Source organism: Microchirus variegatus, assembly GCF_963457635.1.
Source record: "Microchirus variegatus genome assembly, chromosome: 10".
Classification (NCBI taxonomy): Eukaryota; Metazoa; Chordata; class Actinopteri; order Pleuronectiformes; family Soleidae; genus Microchirus; species Microchirus variegatus.
In genome coordinates, this window is record NC_139811.1 from 18,379,675 (window position 1) to 18,401,875 (window position 22,201).

The following is a 22,201-nucleotide window of genomic DNA, read 5'->3' on the forward strand; positions in this document are numbered from 1 at the left end:
GAAATCGTCTCTGGCGTCTCTGCGTTCATTCACCTCCCTCAGAGTGGTGTTAACAACGCAGACCACACTGTTTTTTTTTATTATGTGTGTGTGTGTGTTTAGATGTAAACAATAACTGAGTCACCCAAGAGGAGTCTGCATGTGGATGTGTGTGTACGGCTTAATAGGCCCATTAGCTCTGTTTTACTATTTCACAAAGACACTCAGAGCAGCATGACCAGATAAGGGGAACTCCATCCCTCCATACTTCTCTTCAAACCCATTTTCCGTCCCCACAACATTCCCCCTGGGACAGTTTGGTACGTCTGCCTCCACAGCTGGAGGAAATATCCGGTGTGGGTATATATATGGTGTGTGTGTGTGTGTGTACAGTCAGTGTGTGCTGCTTTGAAGTAAGTAGGCCCCCCCGAAGAAGAGTTGCTCAAACACAACACACTGTACCCGGCTCTTGGTGACATAATACTTTACGCTATGCTGAACTTGTGCAACTTTTGTCATGTCAGAACACGCTATTGTAAATAATGCTACGCCCAAACTACTGCAGCAGCCTACGCTCAGAAAACAACAATCCTGTGTTGGTAATCCTGTAATCAAACGTTGGAAGGAGAGTAGACGGATATCATGGCAACGCTGGGAGATCCTGTCATTAAAATGCTAATAAAAATTTTTTAATAAAGTATAGGAAAGGGTCTCTGTTAGGTCATATGTTTTAAGAAAATAATACATTTGAATCCCTTTTGATCACAAAATGTTTCAGTAAATCGCCAAAGGAACTGGAACAGAATGGAATGAGTGGTTGGTGCCTAACTGTGTGCTCCATAATGATGATGTTTTCCTCCAGGTGATTCAGACATGATGTCAGTGTCAGTGCAGCTGAGTTTTGAAGAAGGGAGAGACATAAAAAATGACAGACACAACCTGTCAGTGTGGTTGAACAAAATACTGTTTCTAGAGCTGAAAACGATTAATCGATTTTTAAATTAATTGGCAACTGTTTTGATAATCAATTAATCCGTTCTAAGATTTTTTTTCATTATTAAAACACCATTTCAGATTGATTTAGCTTCTTAAAATGTAAATATTATCTTTGTTACTTTGCTCTACATAAACAAATAAATCATTAAAAGCGAATCATTTTGGTTTGTGGACAAAATAAGACATTGGAGAACGTTGTCATTTCCAAACACTGATCAATGTTTTTCAACATTTTATGGACCGAACGATTCATCGATTCATTGACAGATTAATCAAAACAGATACGAAAATAATTGTTAGTTGCAGCTCTGTTTCAATGAAGGAACATGGTTGCTCAGATAAGTACATTATGGTGTTTTCTTACCCAGACCACCAGGGATCCCCCAATAGTGTGTGGAGAAAAAAATATTTTAACAAATTAAATAAATCTAGCTCTCTTTAGATCTATCTTTATATATCTAAATAGTGTTGTGCTTGAGTTATTTGGTTTTATCTTTGGTCTGTGTTTGTCATTAAACTGGTTTACTTGTTTAATTCAAGTTCAGCATAGCCACAATTAACTAAAGTGCAAATGAATACTCTGCCACATGCCTTGTAGTGTGGTTGTTGGTGTAAATAACACAACTATAATTAATGCAATTTATGAATGACATTAGTATCAATAATAGCTACTAGCTACTCTGAGGTGGTGGAAGAAGATTCAGCTTCGGGCCCCATAAAGGCTGGGGCCGGCACTGCAAAGATAACTGTAACTTCCACTCCGACCCTGTAGGTGGCGATAGTCTATATTAGTATATAATAGAATATAATAGATGAGCCGACGTTCAGAAGAAGAAGAAGCGCCAACAGCAGCAGTTTCTGGTCAGCTCGGTCATTGCTGTCTCTGCTACACGTTCTGACACCAGCTCAACATGGCTGCTGTTAATGGTAAGATCATTTTATAACTTAAGCTCATGTGAAAACTAATAATGTACGATTATATCAGTCGAGTGTTGTCGGAAGAACCGCTTAAACTAATACAGGCACCGCTTCCGCTGAGCGAACCGGCGATTTTAGCGCAGAATACTGCTGTTTCATACACATAATGTACATTTACATGTCTGTCTATCGTCAATTTCACATAACTACTGTGAAACCAGAGTAGACTTTATGATATTTTAGGGCGTTTTTCTTGTGTGTCGTGTGCGCCGAATTAAACACGGTGACGTAAAACTGCGTCCCGTAACACGTGGTCACCAATAGCACTCATGTTGTCTGATTTTTGAATGTGGCGAATATAAAAACACAAACTTTCATAACCAGGTTTGGTTTGGGCTATTTACTCTCGTTTGTCTGAACTCTTAAACAATATTTTCTGCTGATAGTTCTGATAAACGGCAGCTTTCAAGGCCTGTCTCCACGTGGGAAGCCTCGAGACCCTGTTAGCTTGATAGCCTACATTGTAATGATCTACAGAAGAGCTATCGATTTGAATATTTTAGAGTGAAATAATTGTGTATCAGACACTTTCACTGTAGTCCGGATTTTAACTGCTTCTCTCCCCTGATGACTTGCACTGGGCTCTGAGTTAATGTGGAGATAAAGTGCACCTTTGGCCCTGACAAGCCAGAGTTTCTGAGGAGACTATTATCTAACTGTGGATGTGGGTTTTATTTTTCTGGAGATCATCACAGTAACGTGTGCTCTGTTTAATTTGTCATTTCAGGTCACTTCAAGTCTACATCACCACCTCAGAACTGGAAATGTGTGTTTAAGAAAGGTATGTTTTAAGTAGAGATTTTGAAATCTAGACAGCCAATGAGTAAAATATAGCCTTTTGATAACGGTGCAATTATACAACCCAAAAACATAATATATTACCTCTTGTCATAAGGCAGTGTTGTCTCCAACACTTGCTCTGCCATCCGTGAAGGCAGCCAAAGTGTCTTACTGAACTATGACCACTGGGTGGCAGTGAATACTCACAACTGGTCTCTACAAGAGCATAGCTGGCTACAGAGCTGTGAATGCAGAAATAAGGGCAGATTTAGTTCAGGATGTATTGGACTTTTTGCTGTGTAATTATTGAGGACATTGCTCTAGGTCTCATGCGTTACTTGTGGTATTGTACACGACATTGCATTTTCTTGATATAGAGATAAGAGAACAGATACTTAACCTGCTGTGAGTGAACTTCTGCTGTTGTGGATTTGAACGTGGCTTCTCTCCCCTGATGACCTGCACTGGGCTCTGAGTTAATGTGGCGAAAACGTGCATCTTTGGCCCTGACAAGCCAGAGTTTCTGAGGAGAATCTTAACTAATGATGGCAAATGTGACAATTATTGCAACACATTAACTTAATTTGCTTTTCTATTTCAGGTCTTGCAAAGGAAGTTACTCCTACAGTGACGTGAATTAAGGTTTGTATCATACTGTGTCTGTGTATTTTAGTAGCGGATTCTCTGACTGCTCATCTCTTGTGATGTATTGCACTGGGCTCAGAAATGCAGTGTTGATAGAAGTGCACCTCTGCCCTTGACAAGGCAGAGTCTGAACAGACGAGTGCCAAAATGTTTGGTCTATGATTATGCCAGCGAGTTGTTTGCCTCACGACTGTGTATTTGTTTTTTTTTTTTACAGGTGCTGATCCTGACATGTAATCCTTGTTCAGAAGATGATCAGCAAAACCCTCAAGGAGGGTTAGCCACAGATGATCAGTGAAAGGGCAAAGTGAGCTATCCAGCTGTGGAAAGATCACTTTCAGGGAGAAAGTGTGGTTAGGAAAACCCTGCTCCTCAGAGAGTGGACTCAGGCTGGAGTTGACCTCAAGAGCCACAACGTACCGATGTCTACAGGAGATGGATCACGACTAATGTGTCCTGCTGCGATGCAGTTCCTGATCCAGAGACCGATGCGTCTTATCAGAGCGAAAGAGGAAAAAGACAGAAGACGAAGACACTGCTCACCTCTGTGCTGTGTTGCATTGATGTAGTAGTTTGTGCCAAAGGAGCTGCCTATTCAGTGAATTACTAAACTTTTTCTATGTATTACTTAAGATTTTTAACAATCTTTGGAAATATTGACTTTTTAATGTAAGAATGTTTGAAACATTTTGTCTATGACATATTTTCATTAAAGTTGAATATAACTCATCGTTCCTACTCGGTCTGTTAGTGTCAAAACATGCATCAATGTTTTTGTGTGCTAATAAAACACGGTGGCCTCTAGAGCTGACCCAGTTCCTGATATAAATATCATTCTGGGGTAATGGAAAAACAAATTATGCAACCAGTTGATTGTATATTTATAAGAAAGAAGTATGAGTATTTCATCAAATAACTTCTTACTTAGAACTTTACAACTCAAATGAGGTTGACCTGAAGCCATGTTCAGGTTTAAACCTACTGTTAAGAACAAAAATCACTCTATAATGGCCCTATTAATTATACAATTTCTGATCTGTTGGGGTTATTAAATAAAGAATGCATTAGGTGTGGCAAATAAACAACTGGACACCTTTTGATAGATTTGGAATAAATATACAAAAGCCAAATTATCAAATCTTCATTACTGGGCACTGAATTTGAACCACATGGAAATTGTATTCCCCATCATTATTTGACACAGGATTGTTTTTATCCTGTTAGACTATTGTCTGTCATTTGAGCCATTACCAAAACATCATTCTGTGGTAAAAGGAAGAGCAGAGAAGGATATACAGTAGAAGATGTGTGAGCAGCCACCAGAAAACCAGTAAGTGTTGTAAACAAAGAAACGTTTTTTAAAAATTTTGAAAAATGTGTGCTTTTTGTTGAGAGTGAGGCTTCATATCCAGAAATCACAATACATGAATTACAACTTTGTTTCTTTATCTTTATTATAATTCTAACAATTTATCTCTTAAAACATTTGAAATTCATATATGATTATATGAATGTGTGTATATGCATATAACATATACATATATATTTATATTTATATATATATATATATATTCTATAAGTTACCTTTCATCTGTTCATATTCTCGTTTTTTTAAAAGATCTCTTAAAGGAAAGGAAATGCTTTCTATAAAGTTGGACCGATTTCTTATCTCCCGACAGCAATGACAAACTGTCAAAACTACTGAGTGCAATGAAAGAATTAAAACACAATTCTCCAGTTTCTCACCAGTGACCTCAACGAGAACATCAGCCAGAGATGATTTCATTAAGTCTTTTCCAAAGATATTAATCTGCCCTATTTTAATTAGCAGACCTTGTTTTTTTTTTTAGATACCTGATGGAAAACAAGCAAAATCGTGGCTGAGGCTTTAGTTTGAACAGGAAGCCACGTTCTGCTTGTTTTATTCTTTCAGACACATCGTCCCCCCCCCCGCCCCCTTTTTGGACTGATCCACTGAGGAGAAATGTATAAAGTCAAGTCTGCTAATGGAAACGGGGGTGATTACATTAAATGCTGGTAGTTAATGAAGAGCTGTGAGCATACTGGCACATGTCAGCGACTTCAGAAGGTGCTTTGTACAAACAAGAGGATGCAAATAGAGCGGAGCTGTTAATAGTGTCAGGTCATTAACAGTGGAAGAGGGCCGACGTAGAGTCAAGGTCGAACTGTATAGAAAGCAGAGCAGTTAAATAAATACACTTTACCCTTTTCATGTTAAACATTATTTGGAAGACAGAGATTCTTTAGAACTTTTGAGACTTTTTTTTTTCTTTTTTTTTAAACATCTTAAACCATAATTAGATGACCATTATTTTCATCGTCCTTATTGCTATTTTCCCCTCGCATTCAAATATAATCGTCCCTTAACCACCAGCACGGAAAACAAGATCCCCTTTAGTGACCATTTTCCATTCACATTTATAGTGTATATGTGTGTGTGTGTTTATGTGCAATTTGAGTGACGTGATCTATGAAAAGCCGTTTATCTTCTTGCAAAAATAGACTGCGGGGGGTGGGGGCAGGGGGGTTGGGGTGCGATGAAACTCCGCGTCCATTTCCTCTGATGTAAAATGCACGTTCGATATGTGTCCAAGGACTTGAAAGCAGCAGGAGAGGTGAAGTGTTGTTCAAGGTAGAGAGGTCATGAAAGAGCCCTTATATTTGATCTCAGCAACAGTGAGAAAAGCAGGATTGAGGATATAATGGGATGTAAACGTGGCATGAAAGCTGATGGGGAAACCAATGAATGGTTCTCAGAACACAGACATATTTTTTTTAATAAGTGACCAATGAAGAGGAGGTGGCTATATTCTCTAAAATTAAGAAGTGGAAGTGTTTTAAATAAAAGGGATAAAACATTTTCACTTATGTGTCTTGGGCATCCCCAGAGTAACAGTTGCTACATGTTTAGCATCTGCATAATACTAAGTAGGTTTTAAACAGAGTGAGAAAATCATCTTTTAGGCCATAAAGATCAACATATAAATAATAATTTAAAAAAATGATCTTCACAATTCGACGACAGCATGAGGAAATGTGCTTCACATTAAGTTGCAATGCTTCTCATCACATAGATAGAAGCAATGTTAGGGGTACAATCCCAAATAATTATGCATCTCTCGTTTCAAAAAAATACCTACATATACATTTTCTATTTGAATATATAACACATTTTTCGCGGCACATTCCGGATATGCATCGCTATCTCCCAGAAGCAGGGACACTCTCTGAAGCTGCAATAACAGTAAGGACGATGAGAGTAATGATGTCGAGTAACAATAAATCTCTTCATATCAGTATTCCAGTGTTCCCATTCCCATTTAAAAATTGTAAGAACAATCATAGTATTAAAATTCGATATAAGTGTTACCCTCAGATCCCCCATTGGCCAGGTGGCTTCTTGTGTCCTCCTGGATTTCGTGGAGAGAGGGAGAGAGAGGAGGGCACGCAGGAGGAGCAGGGGAGATTGAGTGGGAAAGAGCAAGAAAATGGCAGTTTTTCCTCTTCCCCTCCCCGCTCCTGTCCAGTCTCCCTCGCTCAGGTCTGAATGGGTGCACAGCAGTTGCCTTTACCTTTCCAGGTAAATAAAATCCTCTGGTAGATTCCCACTTCACGTTGTCCCAAGTGAAAGCACCGTCTATCTCCTTTAACACATCTCGGATCCAAACGTATATTACTGTGTCTATAATATATAAGGTGTCCCATGAACTCGTAGCACAAACACAGGAGTGCTTGTGTGTGTCTGTGTGTGCGTGTGTGAATCTACATGTTGGTGGATACATGCAGCATGTTTAGTAGCATCGTGTGTGTGTGTGTGCGTGCGTGTGTATCAGTGTTTTTTTTTTGTTATGTTGTTGGTCCGGGCACTTATTTTTGCTACAAATTTGTGATACAGTGACCAGTCTGTATGTATGTTATTATAAGACTTAGGATGATAAAGAGCGATAGAGAAAACGCACTAAACGACAGGACCTGCGACGACGACAGAGTCCTATACCAGTGGTGAGGTAAAAAAAAAAAACAAGACGCGACCTATCGCAACCTCCGCCTGAAACAACAGCAAAGGATACACAACTTAACTGCGCGCGTCCTCACCACCTCCAACAACACGGGGAAGCTGTCATGGTATTCTGCCTTATATCATTTTGTGTTCACCACACACACACACACACACACACACACACACACACACACACACACACACACACACACACACACACACACACACACACACACACACACACACACACACACACACACACACACACACACACACACACACACACACACACACACACACACACACACACACACACACACACACACACACACACACACACACACACACACACACACACACACACACACACACACGGCCTCACTCCTGCAGACAATCACTCTCATTCGCCCTCAAACACTCATCATCCTCGATGATCTTCAGACTCTTAAAAAGTAGCATCCACTCGGCTTCTAATTGATTGCACTCTATATATACTTGATGGGTTTCACTCTTAAGATTTTAAACTGCTTGTCTGATGGGGAGGGGGTGAGATGACTTTTCAACAAGATGGCTTCACAGCGAGGGACACCTTTATCTAAAACTGGTCAACAACAACAAAAAAAACTACGAAAAAAACGTGGCCTCTCTTTGTTCCTCCAGGTTTTGGTATAATCTCTGTTCCTTCAGTGTAAGAACTGCTGCAGCCATAGTGTCTCCATAAGCATATTTGGATGAAGGGGTGTTTTTGTTTGTTGATTGTGACCGTGCATGCATGTGGGGAAGTGTCGGGGTGTAAATCAGCCTGCCACAACCAGGGAGCGCCAGCCGGTTTATTTATGGATCATCAGCCCTTTTTTCTCATCCCTGTGTTTCCATCTCCCTTCGGGGGAACTGACTCCCTCTTTCTTGCTCTCTGTGTGAGATCTGTTCCACTCTCATTTGTCGTGTGAATCCACCATGGACAGCAGCAGTTGTGTCTTCCTCCCTCATTGCACCCAATCCCTCCTTCCCCTCTCTCTTTCAATCTCTGCGTTTTGCAACCTCAGCTCTGGCTCACGTCATCTCTCCTCCTCTCACTCTGTCCATCCCGAGGTGAGAGAACAGAAATAGGAAATGGGCTGCTGGACAGCCTGAGGAGAGAAGAACAAACAGCTGCCTTAATATACAGTACGTCCCACACATTCTGCCTTACATGATATAAGGAAACAAATATTAACTTGTCAAAAAGGTAATGGTATATTAACGTCTTCAATAGAGATTGCTGTTATTCTCCTTCTCTGGGTGTGGTTATTGTGGATTCTGTTTTGGTGTCCGCTCCATTTGAGTCATATTCATGACCTGTTGAATTTTCTGAAAGCTCTGAGTTCAGGGTGTCAAAGTTGTACAAAGTTCCACTTCAGTAACAAGCTGCATAAGAGTGGCAAAAAGTAGGTCAAGGAAGGAGACTCACTGAATTGACTTCCAAAGGAGGTCGTTTTTTTGGGCTATAAAGGACAGAGGACAGAGATGAGACTACAGATATTATTGATCCATCATCTCCAAAGTAGAGAGCACTACACCTTTGTTTGCACAATAGCTTAATGCACATGTGTCAAACTCAAGGCCCTGGGGCCAGATGTGGCCCGCCACGTCATTTTATGTGGCCCTCGAGTGATTAATTGGTCTTAATAATCTGTGTTAAAATAGGTCTATGCTGCTTTAAGGCGTGGGTTGACCATGAACTACATTTCCCACAATGCATGGCGATTGCGTTACCCGCAAAGTGACGGCACCGCCACTAGATCGCAGTGTATCATTGTATACGCATCATGCAACGAGTGAAATTGAATAAGTAATAAATACAGAAAGTTATTTAGCAATATGTTACAGACTAGATAGCTTTATTTTACATTATATTTGGTTAAATTTATTCTGTATGACAGTTACATCTGGCTCTTTGAGGGTAACAATACTGCTGATGTGGCCCTCAGTGTAAATTAGTTTGACACCCCTGGCTTAGTGGAATTAACTCTCACAGTTGCTGCTGTTGTGGTCTACTGTTGGTGCGTAAATGTGTGTGTATTTGACAATTAAAGTTAAACCTTGTGGTGCAAGAGTGACTTTTCCATCATCACTGATTTATGTTAAGATATGATAAATATTATTTTCACTGCGATGTTTTGTCGTGATCTCCTGTGGCTTCGGCAGCTGCAGAGCAGTGAAGAAATAATGCTGTGACAGGCCCCAGATTTTGCACTTAATTACTATAATTTCCATTAGCATCAGTGTCATGCTCATAGCATGTTTCAAATTATGAAAGTGGATTCATATCAGATTCAGTCATTAGAAGTATGTATGCAGGAATCATAAATATATTACGTTACATGTTTCATTTGCATTTCATCACAGTTAATTAAAGCGATGTAATTCAAATTAAAGCATATAGGATTCCTATCTGTAACTCATACCAGATGATGGCAGGATTATAGTTGTAGACATAAATATAAGGCTGCTTCAGTGAGACATTAGTGCTACACTGTGCATTATAATGTTGAGTTCTGTCCACAAAGTACAGGTTAAATAGGAGATGAAGCGATTTGTTCAGCTGCATTGTGAAACATTATAAACATATAAACTCACAGATGTAGATGTACACATTAAAGTAGACATATTATATCCTATTTAAGTTAAACTAGTTCCCTGGTGTCCTAATGAACATGTCTGTGACATGCTTTGGTCAAAAATACCTGTGAATGAAGCACCACAGCAGTTTAATCACCCTGCCAAAACAGCCCTGTTCAGAACGCTCTCTTTTGAGTGCCTTTCTCTTTAAATGCAAATGACACAGGAAACTACTCAGTGTCACTGAGGCTCCAGGAGCTAACAGCAGTTAGCATTTGGAAGAGCGATCATTTGCCGACTCTAGCCAGCACATTGCCGTCATATATAAAAGGTATTCACTGGACACTTAAATCCTCAGAGGCTGGAAATTTGTGAAGAACTCTGTGATGCACTGTGGAGCCAAGAATAGAACACTTTATGGACTTCTGCTCTTCTGGATACTATTGCCCTCACCTGCACTCTCGTGTTTTTTAGGGACAAAGCGGAGGAGAAATTCCAGGAATGCCTCATTGTGATGTAGAAATGAGTGAGGAAGTTAAGTTATCTCCTGTACTTAGACTGAAGCAGACCACAAAAACATGAGTGAGTCATCTTCTTTCACACTTTGCCTACTCATAGGGCTGCCAGAGTCCCAAATATATGTATTAAAATTATTAAAAAGTTGATTTTGCATAATATGTCTCCTTTAAATGATCATTTAAAGGAGACATATTTAAATGGCGACCTTGAGTGTCTTGAAAGGCGCCTTAAATAAAATGTATTATTATTATTATTATTATTGTTATCTGATGCTTCAGTGGTGAACTGTGCAGCCATACCTATCAATTATGTTCCTCAGGGCCCGTTCTATGTTCATGCGATGGCCCACTCGTGTCACACCCAAGTCCAGATAATCATCCTTGGTTAGAGAGGGCAGATGGGTGCCGTCAATCTCGTTGTCCAAGAAACGCTCTCTGTGCTCGCCCAGGTTCAGGTATCCTAGCCAGTCTGCAACATCATACTTGGTCCAGTAGGGCAGCGGCTTGGAGGCAAATGGCTTTGTCGGGGATGGGGGCGGTAGATGGGGGTAACTCAGGCAAGTAGGTGGAGGGAGAGGATGCAGTGGTGGAGACGAGGTCCCAGACAGGAAATGTGTTGGTGAGAGGGATCGTGAAACAACCAAAGTGGAGTTTGGAGGTGGTGGGGCACCAGAGGGAGCAAACAGAGGAGGAGATGGTGAGAAATAAGGATCACCTAGAGGGTTCCCAGGTGATGGAGGGGTAATTGAACCTTGAAGGTCGTACATGGCACTGTATAGGGGCGAGGTGGGGAGTAGTGGAAGGGAGGATGGACGTGGTGGACCCAGTTTGGGCCTCTCTGATGGGGAGATGAGGGGGCTTGGTGCTCGCCTGCGCTGGAGCATGTGTGATTCTGCCTTACGGGACTCACGACTAGGAATGAATTTGAATTCTAGGGCTTTGGTCCGGTAGACAGGTCTGTGTTTGGGGGAGGTCGGGTAAGGGGAATAAGATGTCGGGGACAGTGGCGAATGGCAACGTGGAGGCTGCGGGACAGCCGGGGGCTGCGGGGACGTGGATCGTCCCCAGCTGGGATACTGGGAGGTAGGCGTGGGGGATGGGGACAGTGATGGCTGTGATAACGAGATTGGCGATGGGGACAGGGATCGAGCTGAAGGCGGACTCAGAGCTGAGACCGAATCTTCTGAAAACCTGTAAACAGAGGGTAAGAAAGAGAAGTTGTTAGAAACGTATAACAGAAACCAGAACACACAACAAGATGAACAAATATGCATGAACACCAAGGAAAACATTGCACAGCTATTTCTGGAACCTCTGGATTAAACATTTTTTATACAATTTATTTATTAAGATTGTGTATTTTAACGGTTTCCTCTGCTTTCACAACAGGCTGTAAAGTGAAGCAGATATTAAAGGTTTACTTTCTTCCATAAAGAAAACTGATGCGGAAGTGGCACCATTACCTGTTTCTGCTTCTGAGAGAAACACATGGAAAAAGCCAGAGAAACAAAACAGGTTTACATAGTGTAGACACAACACATGACATAAGCAGACAGTACAGACTTTTCTCACAAAAAAGCTTCAGTGTTGGTTACAAATGACAGAAACACAGACGAGGAACACAGTTACAAAAATGTTGTGTATCAACTACAACAAATGCAGTGGCTCATGCTCTGACATTAAAAATTATGAAGCCAAAACCTGGACCATACCTATGTCTGCTCAGTGTTCTCTGGCTGCTCCAGCTGTCCTTGGTTCTTTGTTGCAGTTTGCTGCTCAGCTCATTAATGATGCTGGGCTTCATACTGGATGCAGGTGGGTAAACCTTCTTCCCCTCTAAAAGTGACCCAGACTGGCCGCCTCCATCACCGCTCATCGGACCCTCACTCCAGTGAGGCTTTATCTCAGGAGTGCGTGGCCGATCGAAATATGGTGACGTGGCTCGCACCATAGACTGAATGTCCCTCATACCGTATCCATCATGGCCACTTTCATCTTCCAGCACTCCCTCCTCGACCTCGTCATCCGTCTGCTCATCTCTTCGTCTGTGGGAGTGAAAGGACGGAGGAGCAGTACTGGTCTGTCTGTGCAACTCCCCAGCACGACCTCCGTCTCTGAACCTGTTGGCCTTCGGGTAGGTGGAGGCTGCTGCTGTGGCATTCTGCATCTCAAATGTCTGTCCGTCCAAGTAACTCATGTAAGAATCTAGGAAATCTCCTCCCCTTTCTGATTCCCCCACCCCACTTCCCCCTGCCATACGTCCTCTCTCCCCTCTATCCAGCCTGTCACGCACACCAGCTCCACTGTGAGCTAGGATGCTATCCAGGTGGTGGTCACTGCTGCTGCGGCTATCCAGCTCCTCAATCCCAGAGTCCACTACTGTCTCCTGGGACTCCCCTTTCTTGGTAGCAGGGGGAGGCCGCTGGTGCTCCCCTGTCCTTCGACTGCCTATGATGGTGGTGGAGGATGTCGTATGTGTGGCATGTGTTCGCTCGTGGTAGAGCTGAGTGGAGGTGCTTGTTGTGGTGGCAGCAGTGGTGGTTGTAGTGGCACAGCTAGTGGTCATGGCATGGGAGGCAGTGCTCCTATGAGGAGTAGAGGTGGCAGCAGTGGAGTAGTGCGCTGGGGGGCCGCGGTAGGCTGGCGGAGGTGCAACTGTGTGCAGGGGAGGAGTGGGAGAAGAGCGCCCAGGGGTGTGAGTGCTGTTGTAAAGGTGGTGGGAGTGGGACATAGAGAATGGTCTGTGGTAGGATCCAGATGGAGGTGGTGGTGAGACTGAGGGGGGAGCAGAAGATCCTGCTACAGAGGTGGGCTGCAGAGTAGAGGGTGAGGGAGGGGGAAGGGGATTGGGTGATGTTTGGGAGGGGGAAGGAGCTGACTGAGTCAGGTTAGCCACCTCGCTATCATAAGATGTGAGGCTGGAGGCGGTGGAGTCCCCTGCCTGGGGTGAGGGCAGGGGTGTATGAGCAGGAAACCCGCTTGCAAATAGTTCTTTTTGAGGAGGTGGAGGCGGGGGTGGTGGGGGCGGAGGTGGCGGCGGTGGAGCGGGTGGTGCCTGCTGTTGGCGGAAGTTGAGGCTGTTAGGGCGAATCCCATGCTGTGCGTATCCCCTGTCAAAGCTGTTGGCAAACTCCAGTGGAGGAGGAAGAGGCTCTGCATAGACAAACTCATCGTCCGCATCAACAGAGGGGGCAGGGGGAGGAAGAACCATTATGCCGGTGCTCCCAGTGGTTTTCAATGTCTGCTGAGCACTGGTAGGTGGAGGAGAGGGAGGGGTGAGGGACAAGATATAGGCATCACTTTGACTTTCCATCCTGAGAAATGACGGCCTGCGAGGCTCCTGAGACTGTGTCCCCTGCTGGGCAGAGCTATCAGCAGCCTGTTCTGCCCTCCTCATGTAACCCTCTCGCTCCTTGTCTCTCTCTCTTTCTCTCGACAGCTCCCTCTCCCGCTCCCTCGACCTCTCCCGCTCCCTCTCCTTGTAAGACGGTTGATACGGCTGAGACTGGTAGTGGTGCGTGTGGACCGTTTTATCCTCAGAGAAGCGAACTCTTAGCCCCTCACGAGCCCCTCCTCCTTCCCGCTCCCTCTCACCTCCACTGCCCTCCTCACCCCACACACTACTGCCAACCCCTCTGAGGATTCTGGGTGAGGGAGGGCGACCGACTGTGGGTGTAGTGGCAGCCAGAGAAGATGAAGTAACCAGGTAAGAAGAGCTGGAGGACTGAGCGACAGATGACACTGGCTGAGAGGTGACAGCAGATGAAGGAAACACCACACTCGACATCTGGCGGGTAAAGTGGTGATCTGCTCCCCTTCTATACCTGCTGTCATCTCTCAGAGCACGCTCTCTGGCAGCAAGGGCAAGGCCTAATGGTGATGAGGGGTCAAGTGCCTTGCCTGTTAGCGGGTGAATAAATGTTGTGTTAGTAGAGGGTGCTGACTGCCTGCCTACTGCGTACAAGTCAGTTGGAACAGACTTGGGCTGATAGTCTGGAGCAGGTGAGGAGTACTCGGGTAGACCAAAGGCTGGAGGCATACTGCGGGTGTGATGGATAAAAGTGTCCCCAGAGAACATGCCCTCGTCAATTGACTTGGATGGGCGCAGCCGTGTGGATGATCCATCGGCCTGTATGCTAACCTGTTGCTGTGACACCTGAGTCCTACTTAATCCAACCCCGTCACTCACTCCCCCAACACTCACATCCTCCTCAGCAGACATAAACAAGGAGGCGCTCTTCCTGCGGGCCTCATGAAATCGTTCTCTGTCTCGGCGAGCTGCACCAACAATGGCAGCCCCAAACTGACTGGTAAAGTCCAGGTTTTCCTGGGCTCGCATAGAAGGCATGGATGGGGGTGGTGGTGCTGGGATGGAGGGCGGGGCTGGGGGTTGAGGAGCAGGAGTGGAGGGAGGAGGACCATGAGGTGTTTTTGTGTCATCTGTCTCCCCTGATGCAGGAGCATCAGCCTCCACACTGCTGCCCTGGCTGCTGCGTCCACTGCTGCTGGTTGAGGGAGCCTTGACAATTATAGTGGGGATGGGGATGGAACTTTTCTCCACCGAGCCTTTGCCCCCCAGTGTTCCTTGGCTCAAACGCAGGTCCTCTACCTTAGATTGCTTCACCAGGGGGCCCTTGCCTCTCCGGGCACCTCCTTTAGAACCTCCTGCTCCAGCCCCACCTGCACTGCGGTCTGTTCGCTGGGGTTGACTCTGGGTAGTCTGTTGTTGCTGGGGTATTACTGTGGCAATACTAGAAGGGGGAACAGCAGTGCTGTAGCCTCTCCTAAGACCTGCTGCCTTTGCCCCTCCACCAACTCCTATACCAGCTGCAAGAGGCTCCCCAGTATAGGCAACCTTTCGCGAAGCAGTCCTGCTTTGAGCAGTGTGGGCAGCAGCATGTGCATATGAGGTTGTGTGATCCACCGCTCCAATACCAGGGCCGGTGGCAGGACCCCCCGCCCTCTCCCTGCCTCCATGGGTGAAGTGGACTGACTGGGAGTAGGGCTGGTAGTGTGCAGAGGTGGATGTGGACTGGGACACAGAGACAGAGGGCTGCTGAGATGACTTGGCTCTCCAACCGAGGGGCGGCGCAGAGGAGAATGGAGGGTCCGGTGGAGCAGTGGTGGGAGGTGGGGGGATATCATCTGGTCCAGGCACCGACAGACTGCGTGCAAACTTCATGGCTGGAGGATGCAGGAACTGCTTCTCCTCCTCAGGAACTCCTGCAGTACAGCAATCAGACATGGAGAAAAACACAGGGTTGAAACATGACCACATACAGAACATACAGATACAGAGGAAAGAGAATAATGAACAAGGAAACAAGAGTAGAGAGAAAATTAAGCCAGAAAAGAGGAAAGCTGAGGATAATCTTTGAGACTGTCTGTATAAATCTGCCTGCCCATCTCCCTGCCACAGAGTCTGTCCTCAGTGCTTATGTCTGTTAGTTTGCAGCCTACACAGTATGCCACAAACAAATAGCAACCGGACAGCATTAAACACAGCGTTTGTTGTAGTGGTCACCAGAGAGAGAGAGTTAATAAAGTTTCAAGCTATGAATAAAATAGGAAAATTAGTGGCACTTATAACAAACATTAATAGGGTGAGTATAAGACAAACAGATCCCTTACTTCCACAGTACAGATATTATACACATACAGTTATCTACAGATATAAAGTGCACACATTTTGGCCACAGACAAGACATTGTTGGCCACAGATATAAGAAGTCAGCACAGAGTTGACCACTACTGTTTCAGAGGACAGACAGACATACAGGTGGACAGAGAGCCAGAAAAAACAGACAGCCTCACCGATGGACTTCTGCCGCAGCATACCATGCGGTGGAGCGTGACCTGAGGTGTACTGTCCACGGTCGTAGCCGAGTCCCAAACCAGACGACATCATCCCCACCCCGGTCTGATCCCCGTAATTTGGCTGAAAAAAAAAGTGACAAAGAGGTCAGAGATCAATGAGCTAAGAGGGACTAAAGGTCACAGTTTGGTGTTCAGTACAATTCATTAATTAAATGCTGATGCCAAAAATAACATACAATTCAATGGTTTAAATAAGTGAACAAATTCACACAATGTGTTCTTGCTGACATGATCACCGTTAGCATTAGCATCATGTTAGCATTGTAAACTCTGCATGCTGCATGCTGCATACAAATTAAACCAGAAATTAACAAAATTAATCTGAAAAGGGGCATATTGTCTGTGCATAGAGACGTAGCCGAGTGTGATGCCAGACCTTGTTATCGCAGGAATACACATACAGTAACTCAGGACTCATTAATTGCAGCATGTTTCTCCATACGCACCTCATTGCCATAGAAACTTCGCCCTCTGTCTCTTTTTGGCCCCTGTCCCCGAGTCCCTGGCGCCTCATTGGTGCTGATTGTCTGCTGAGCTGCTGCAAGAATTTCATCTAGTTTATCTGAGAGGAAAAAAAATGAGGAGAGAAAGCGACAGAAAGAGGGAGACAAAGGGACATCCAACAATGAAACAGAAAAATGGACAGCAACAACGTGACAAAGAAAACTGCGTGGAGAGGGACACATCGACGAGGGTGGATGAGACCAAAAGGTAGAGCTCCACTGAAGAGACATGAGCTGCCTTACTTAAAGCCATCTGATAGACTGTCCTCTTCTTCTCTGTAACTTGTGAGGATTCGAATTCTGAAGGGAAAGAGACAGAGAGTAAGAAAGTGGCCCATTGTCAACAGATGTACTGTAAATACAATGCCTTAAGCAACAGTGTACCAGTGCATACCTGATTTTTTTTTCCAAGGGGTAGCAGCTGGAAGGAGGACAAAAGGAGACTTAAGTTTTGGCAGGAGTGAAAGTGCGATACAGAGTTGTTACACTGAATACTAATCATAATCCCTTGAGCCTGACAAACTGAGTCACCCCACCAGGCTTTTCGATCTTTGATGTAAAAAGAACGTACATCGTGCCCACGCTTTAAAGACAAGTGAAGCATGCACACTTGCAATACAGTAAATATGCTGTTACACACACACATACATCACGCTGCCTGCTGTTACTCGCTATGACACACTTGAAGACGAACACACACACACAAATGTTGAATTAGACTCCCACCTCGCTCCACTGTTAAATGATTACGATCCCGTCCATGATGAAGTGTGGACAGAGGAGACAAAGAAATACAGAGTTAGTGGTTAAACCAGTGAACAGTGAAAGGACAAGTCCATAAGGGAGTAAGGAGTGGAAACCGAAGGTGACCCTTAAGTGTGTTCATCCATTGGTGCGAGTGTGTGTGTGTGTCTGTGTTTGCTGAACAGGGATGGCTGCCATATTCATGCTCAAGCCACTGTATTTATTAAGCTTAATTGAACAGAGGTTAAATCTTAATGTTTGATGGCTAAATGAGCCGTGAAGGTGTTTGTAAATTGTGTTTATTTGAAGTGCAGAAATACTTTGAGCCACAGTTTTGCGAAAACACATGTACAAACTCTGGTAAATAATGAAATTTGTCATCTTAAATTCACCGCACAGTTGTTTCCATTTTAACGCCCTTGTTATCTTGCAGTGTGACTTCTAGGTGAACTGGGACACTGCACCAATCACAGAGGTGAGACAGTTTAACAGGCGTCACAGCTAAATGGATTCTAACGCATTTGAATAAGCATATGGCCGTGGCTGACATGGCTTCATCGCACACTGTGCTCCTCTCACCTTGATCCAGAAGGAGGCACAAGCAAAGACGACCTCAGTAATAAGGCTCCTGACTACAAATGAAGCCGGCGCTGCTCGAGAAAACTTGAGATATGAATTGAGAAATGCACTTCCCTTTTCAGGATCAACTCTCATTCTAATATTTATGTTTTAAAAAGAAACTTTTTAGATTTTGTAGATGTTTTTGGGCAACATCTACAGACATATATTCGGTAAGCTCGTATCTGCCTCATGGACACTTAAAGGTGCCATATGTAAGAATGTGGCCAAAAACGGTTACTACATTCAAATTCAAAATACCGAGGTCTTTTAGGTTTCGTTTTCTGACGTAACTGGCAACTCGTGGTTACTCGGCAGCTGAGACTCTACTGACTGCAATGATTGGTAGACGGCGGTAGGTGGCGCCACATGCCAAAACATGATTTCAAAACACAAACATGATTTGCAGTCTGCAAAAAAATTTTTTAAATGCAAATATTTTGGCTGTACTGTTGTTGTTGGTGAGTTCAGTTTGTTATATGAACATTATTCCGCAGTCTTTGTGACATATTAAGAGGATTTTATGGCCAGTTGCTTTAGATTTATTACATAATGCACCTTTAAGGACACACGTGTAAGCATGTCAATGCGTGATGTAAACTCTAAAATCCTCAGCACCTGCTGGAGTGAATCTGTGAGTAGTAAGAAAAAGTTTGGCCTGTCCAGTATCACTGAATATACAGAGTGTGTAATGAGCACTGGTTTATGTGTTTCAGTGGGGAGGTGGGTTCAGATTTCAGGAAAACTGGTACCTGGTGTTTCAGACTGGGTGCTCATGCTTTGTGCTGGTCAGGTGAGGGCACGCCACACAGATAAGGCAGGTGAGGGAGGAGATTGGGAGTAGGGATGAAGCAAAGGCCTGATCTCTGCACTCAATTCAGTCAGAGTCTGACTGTCAACAACAGGGTTGGCGTCTCACATTGCTTCGTAAGAGAAAAGTACTGAAACTGGTCCCAGCAGCCTCACATGTCCCTGGTACTCATACATCACCAACCGCTCATTGTGCATGCTTAGAACCAGAGAGCAGCGGCAGGTACAGCAGCAGCAAGCATCATAAATGTTTAGAAGATAAAAACCCAGTCATCAATAAAACACTGGCCGACATTATGATCTGCAAATGGGGGCGTTGGCCCTCAACATGCACTCTCCTCCCACTGTTTTGCCTCAAATAGAGATGGCATAAACATAGCCACACATAATGCTGTTCCCATAGCAACATACCCAGAACAAAGTTGTCTTTTTTTGTCTAAGAAAATTACTCATCTCAATAATTCTAACCTGGGTGTGATTTCTTCCAAGTGAATCAGGGATATTTTCAACAAAAGATATACGGACAAAACGGGGACACACGTTTGTAACTTAAGATACATTAAGACCCAACACGGTGCACTGATGTTTGTGGCACCTGGAAACTCTTATCGTTCCCCTGCAGCGGTTACCCTGGAAACAAATGTGTGAGTGTGTGTTGAGCAGTGGTAGTTCTGCTCTGTGGATGCTGGGGTTAAAGCTGAGGGTGGGCCGGGGGAGCAGTGGTGGGGTCCAGAGGGAGTAAGAGGGAGGAATGGCGGGCAGTGAGAGGGGGGGATCACAGGGGTGGATGGCGACACTTTTTCTGGGTGGGGTTACCTGTCGTGTGGGTGCTGGAAGTGACAGTGTGGAACCTCTGAAAGAACAGTGAAATGCATTGAGAGTGTCATCCATGGCGGAGGCCAATCTTCTTTCTTTCCCTTTCATTTCTGTCACTGAGTGAATATACTTTATCCCTCTCTACTTCCTTGCTGTCTAAATTTAGCCCGTGCTCAACTCTCCGTCTCACTTTCAGCATCCTTTACAACCCCTAGCACTCTGGTTTCACACTGTTTCTATCATTCTTTATCACCTCCATCTATTTCTACTCACTAACTTTTTTTTTCCCTCCTCTTCAGCTTTATGGCTCTCACCTTCATCTCCTCATTCGTTGCCATCCACCCCTCCCCCATTGTCAGGAAAAAGTTGATCTAAAGCCTGTTTCTCACCCATCTCCTCCAGTTCTGAAGTCATGGATTTGGATCGTAGGGCGATGGCCGGCGTGTTGAGCCTCTTACTCTGCTGGGGAACTGGAGAGGAGGAAACAGACGGTGTGCGGCATTGGTCAGTCGAGCTGTTCTGGATCGAGGCTCAGTTACAGCCAGCATTCAACAACGCAGACTTACTTTTCTTTCTCGAACCATCCTCCATGTCAGGGTTGCGGGTGACCATGACAACCTTGACCATGAGGCTGTTGCCACCTTGCCTGATCATGTTGACAACCTGCCGGTGACCAACTTTCACCACATTCTGACCGTTGACCTGTAACAGAGATGCAGAGTGACGACAGAGGCTGTGGTTTGGTTTGGTTTTAACCACCTTAAAACAATGGAAACATCTGAAACGATGGCACTTCCAGTCATCAAAGTGTTCCTGTGTCTGCTTGCAGGCCAAATTTACTCGAGGACAATAGTAAATAACACTGAATGAATACAAGGAAAGTGAGGTCATGAGCTCTTCAGACAGTTCTCTAAATGTAACAGAAACCTGGGAGAGATTTCAATTACACTCTGATGATGCAGTGGTAAATCGTGGCAGTACCTCTATCAGGAAATCCCCCATCCTGAGACCGGCTCTCCAGGCCACACCTCCCTCATCCACTGACTCCAAGTACTGCAGGGCAGGAAAGGCCGGAGTGGGAGTGAACTCCTCAATAGGAGTCTGAGCTGGAGACGCACCATGAAAATATGGCAGGAGAGAGTGAATTAGTAACGCACATAAGACAGTATTCCATTTATTAATCCATATGTAAGGAGTGTGACTGCATGCCAGGGGGTTTGCTTTATATTGTCTTACCTTTGGCTCCTCTCAGCACAAAGCCAAAGCCCTCGCTGTCTTTTTTCTGCAGAAGTACAGTCTTTTCCTTGATTATGTAGTCACTTGAATAGAAGGCACAGAGGAGACAGATAGAGAGATTTTTAAATGACAGAGAGAACATGTGACTGCAGGACTGCATTCACCTTTATTGGAGAGGATAGTTGGACGATTATGAAACAATACATTCTGTTCTTGTTAACTTTTTTTAATTCTACCACTACTCCTCTACTCTCCTCTGCTCTGTCCCCTTCTGATGACATCACATCCAATTCAAGGTCGTGCCGAAAGAAATGCAACGTTTTATTAGACTGAAACTAGAATGAACGGACCGATGGTGCAGACGGGTGTATGGATAGATAGAGTGACAGGAGGACAGAAAGAGAGACAGAAAAAGAGACTTATGAATAGATAGATAGACCGATAGATAAATTGTGTAACACAAAAAAACTAAGTAATTAAGGGAAAACATTTACATAATGAGCATGGCTATGGTACTATTTTTCACTCAATAATTGTGCAAATAAGTGTCCCATGTTCAAAGCTTTACTGATTTGATGACAATAAACTTCTAAAACGGAGACAATAAATACCATATGTTAAAAATAAATACAGAGCCAGTTTCTACCAGAACCTTAGTAAGAGATGCTTTAGATGCTTTATACAGCATGATGCCAAGACTGGTTGCCTCAGCAACCACGAGAACCGGACGCAGAGACACTTGCTTGGTAGGTCCACACCAGAGCCAGTAATGTAATGGTGGGCCATTAGTCACTGACAGCAGAGAACTGTGTGCTCACAGGTGGAGCCCATACTATATTACTACAGTGTGTATTCTCGTCTGTGCTCTGGCACAATTTCTACTTCACAACGTTTCAGGATACAATAGATGACAATGGTAAATAAATGTAAATTTCAGATTATACAAATGTTCATAATAACATTTGATAGACTTGGTGAGGATTAAACCAGTGACTCCAAATCTTTTCAACATGTGAACTCCTCTTGTTACATTTCACATCTCTGAGCTCCCAGCATGTCCCCTCCCTCCCCTCTGAACT

General features: G+C 44.2%; 1 protein-coding gene across 1 annotated transcript in view; it reads right to left on the bottom strand.

Annotated features, from left to right (window-relative positions):
• Positions 1–8,441: 8,441 nt before the first annotated feature.
• The window catches only part of shank1 (SH3 and multiple ankyrin repeat domains 1), a gene marked incomplete at both ends in the record, with an annotated part of 56,926 nt that continues 43,166 nt past the window's right edge, over positions 8,442–22,201 (bottom strand). The window contains 12 exons of the mRNA XM_083896853.1: positions 8,442–8,529; positions 10,819–11,709; positions 11,982–11,993; positions 12,231–15,741; positions 16,333–16,456; positions 16,842–16,957; positions 17,142–17,198; positions 17,293–17,319; positions 20,276–20,356; positions 20,453–20,588; positions 20,868–20,992; positions 21,123–21,205. Coding sequence (XP_083752979.1) covers positions 8,442–8,529; positions 10,819–11,709; positions 11,982–11,993; positions 12,231–15,741; positions 16,333–16,456; positions 16,842–16,957; positions 17,142–17,198; positions 17,293–17,319; positions 20,276–20,356; positions 20,453–20,588; positions 20,868–20,992; positions 21,123–21,205 — 5,251 coding nt within the window. The remainder of the gene's footprint in view (positions 8,530–10,818; positions 11,710–11,981; positions 11,994–12,230; positions 15,742–16,332; positions 16,457–16,841; positions 16,958–17,141; positions 17,199–17,292; positions 17,320–20,275; positions 20,357–20,452; positions 20,589–20,867; positions 20,993–21,122; positions 21,206–22,201) is intronic.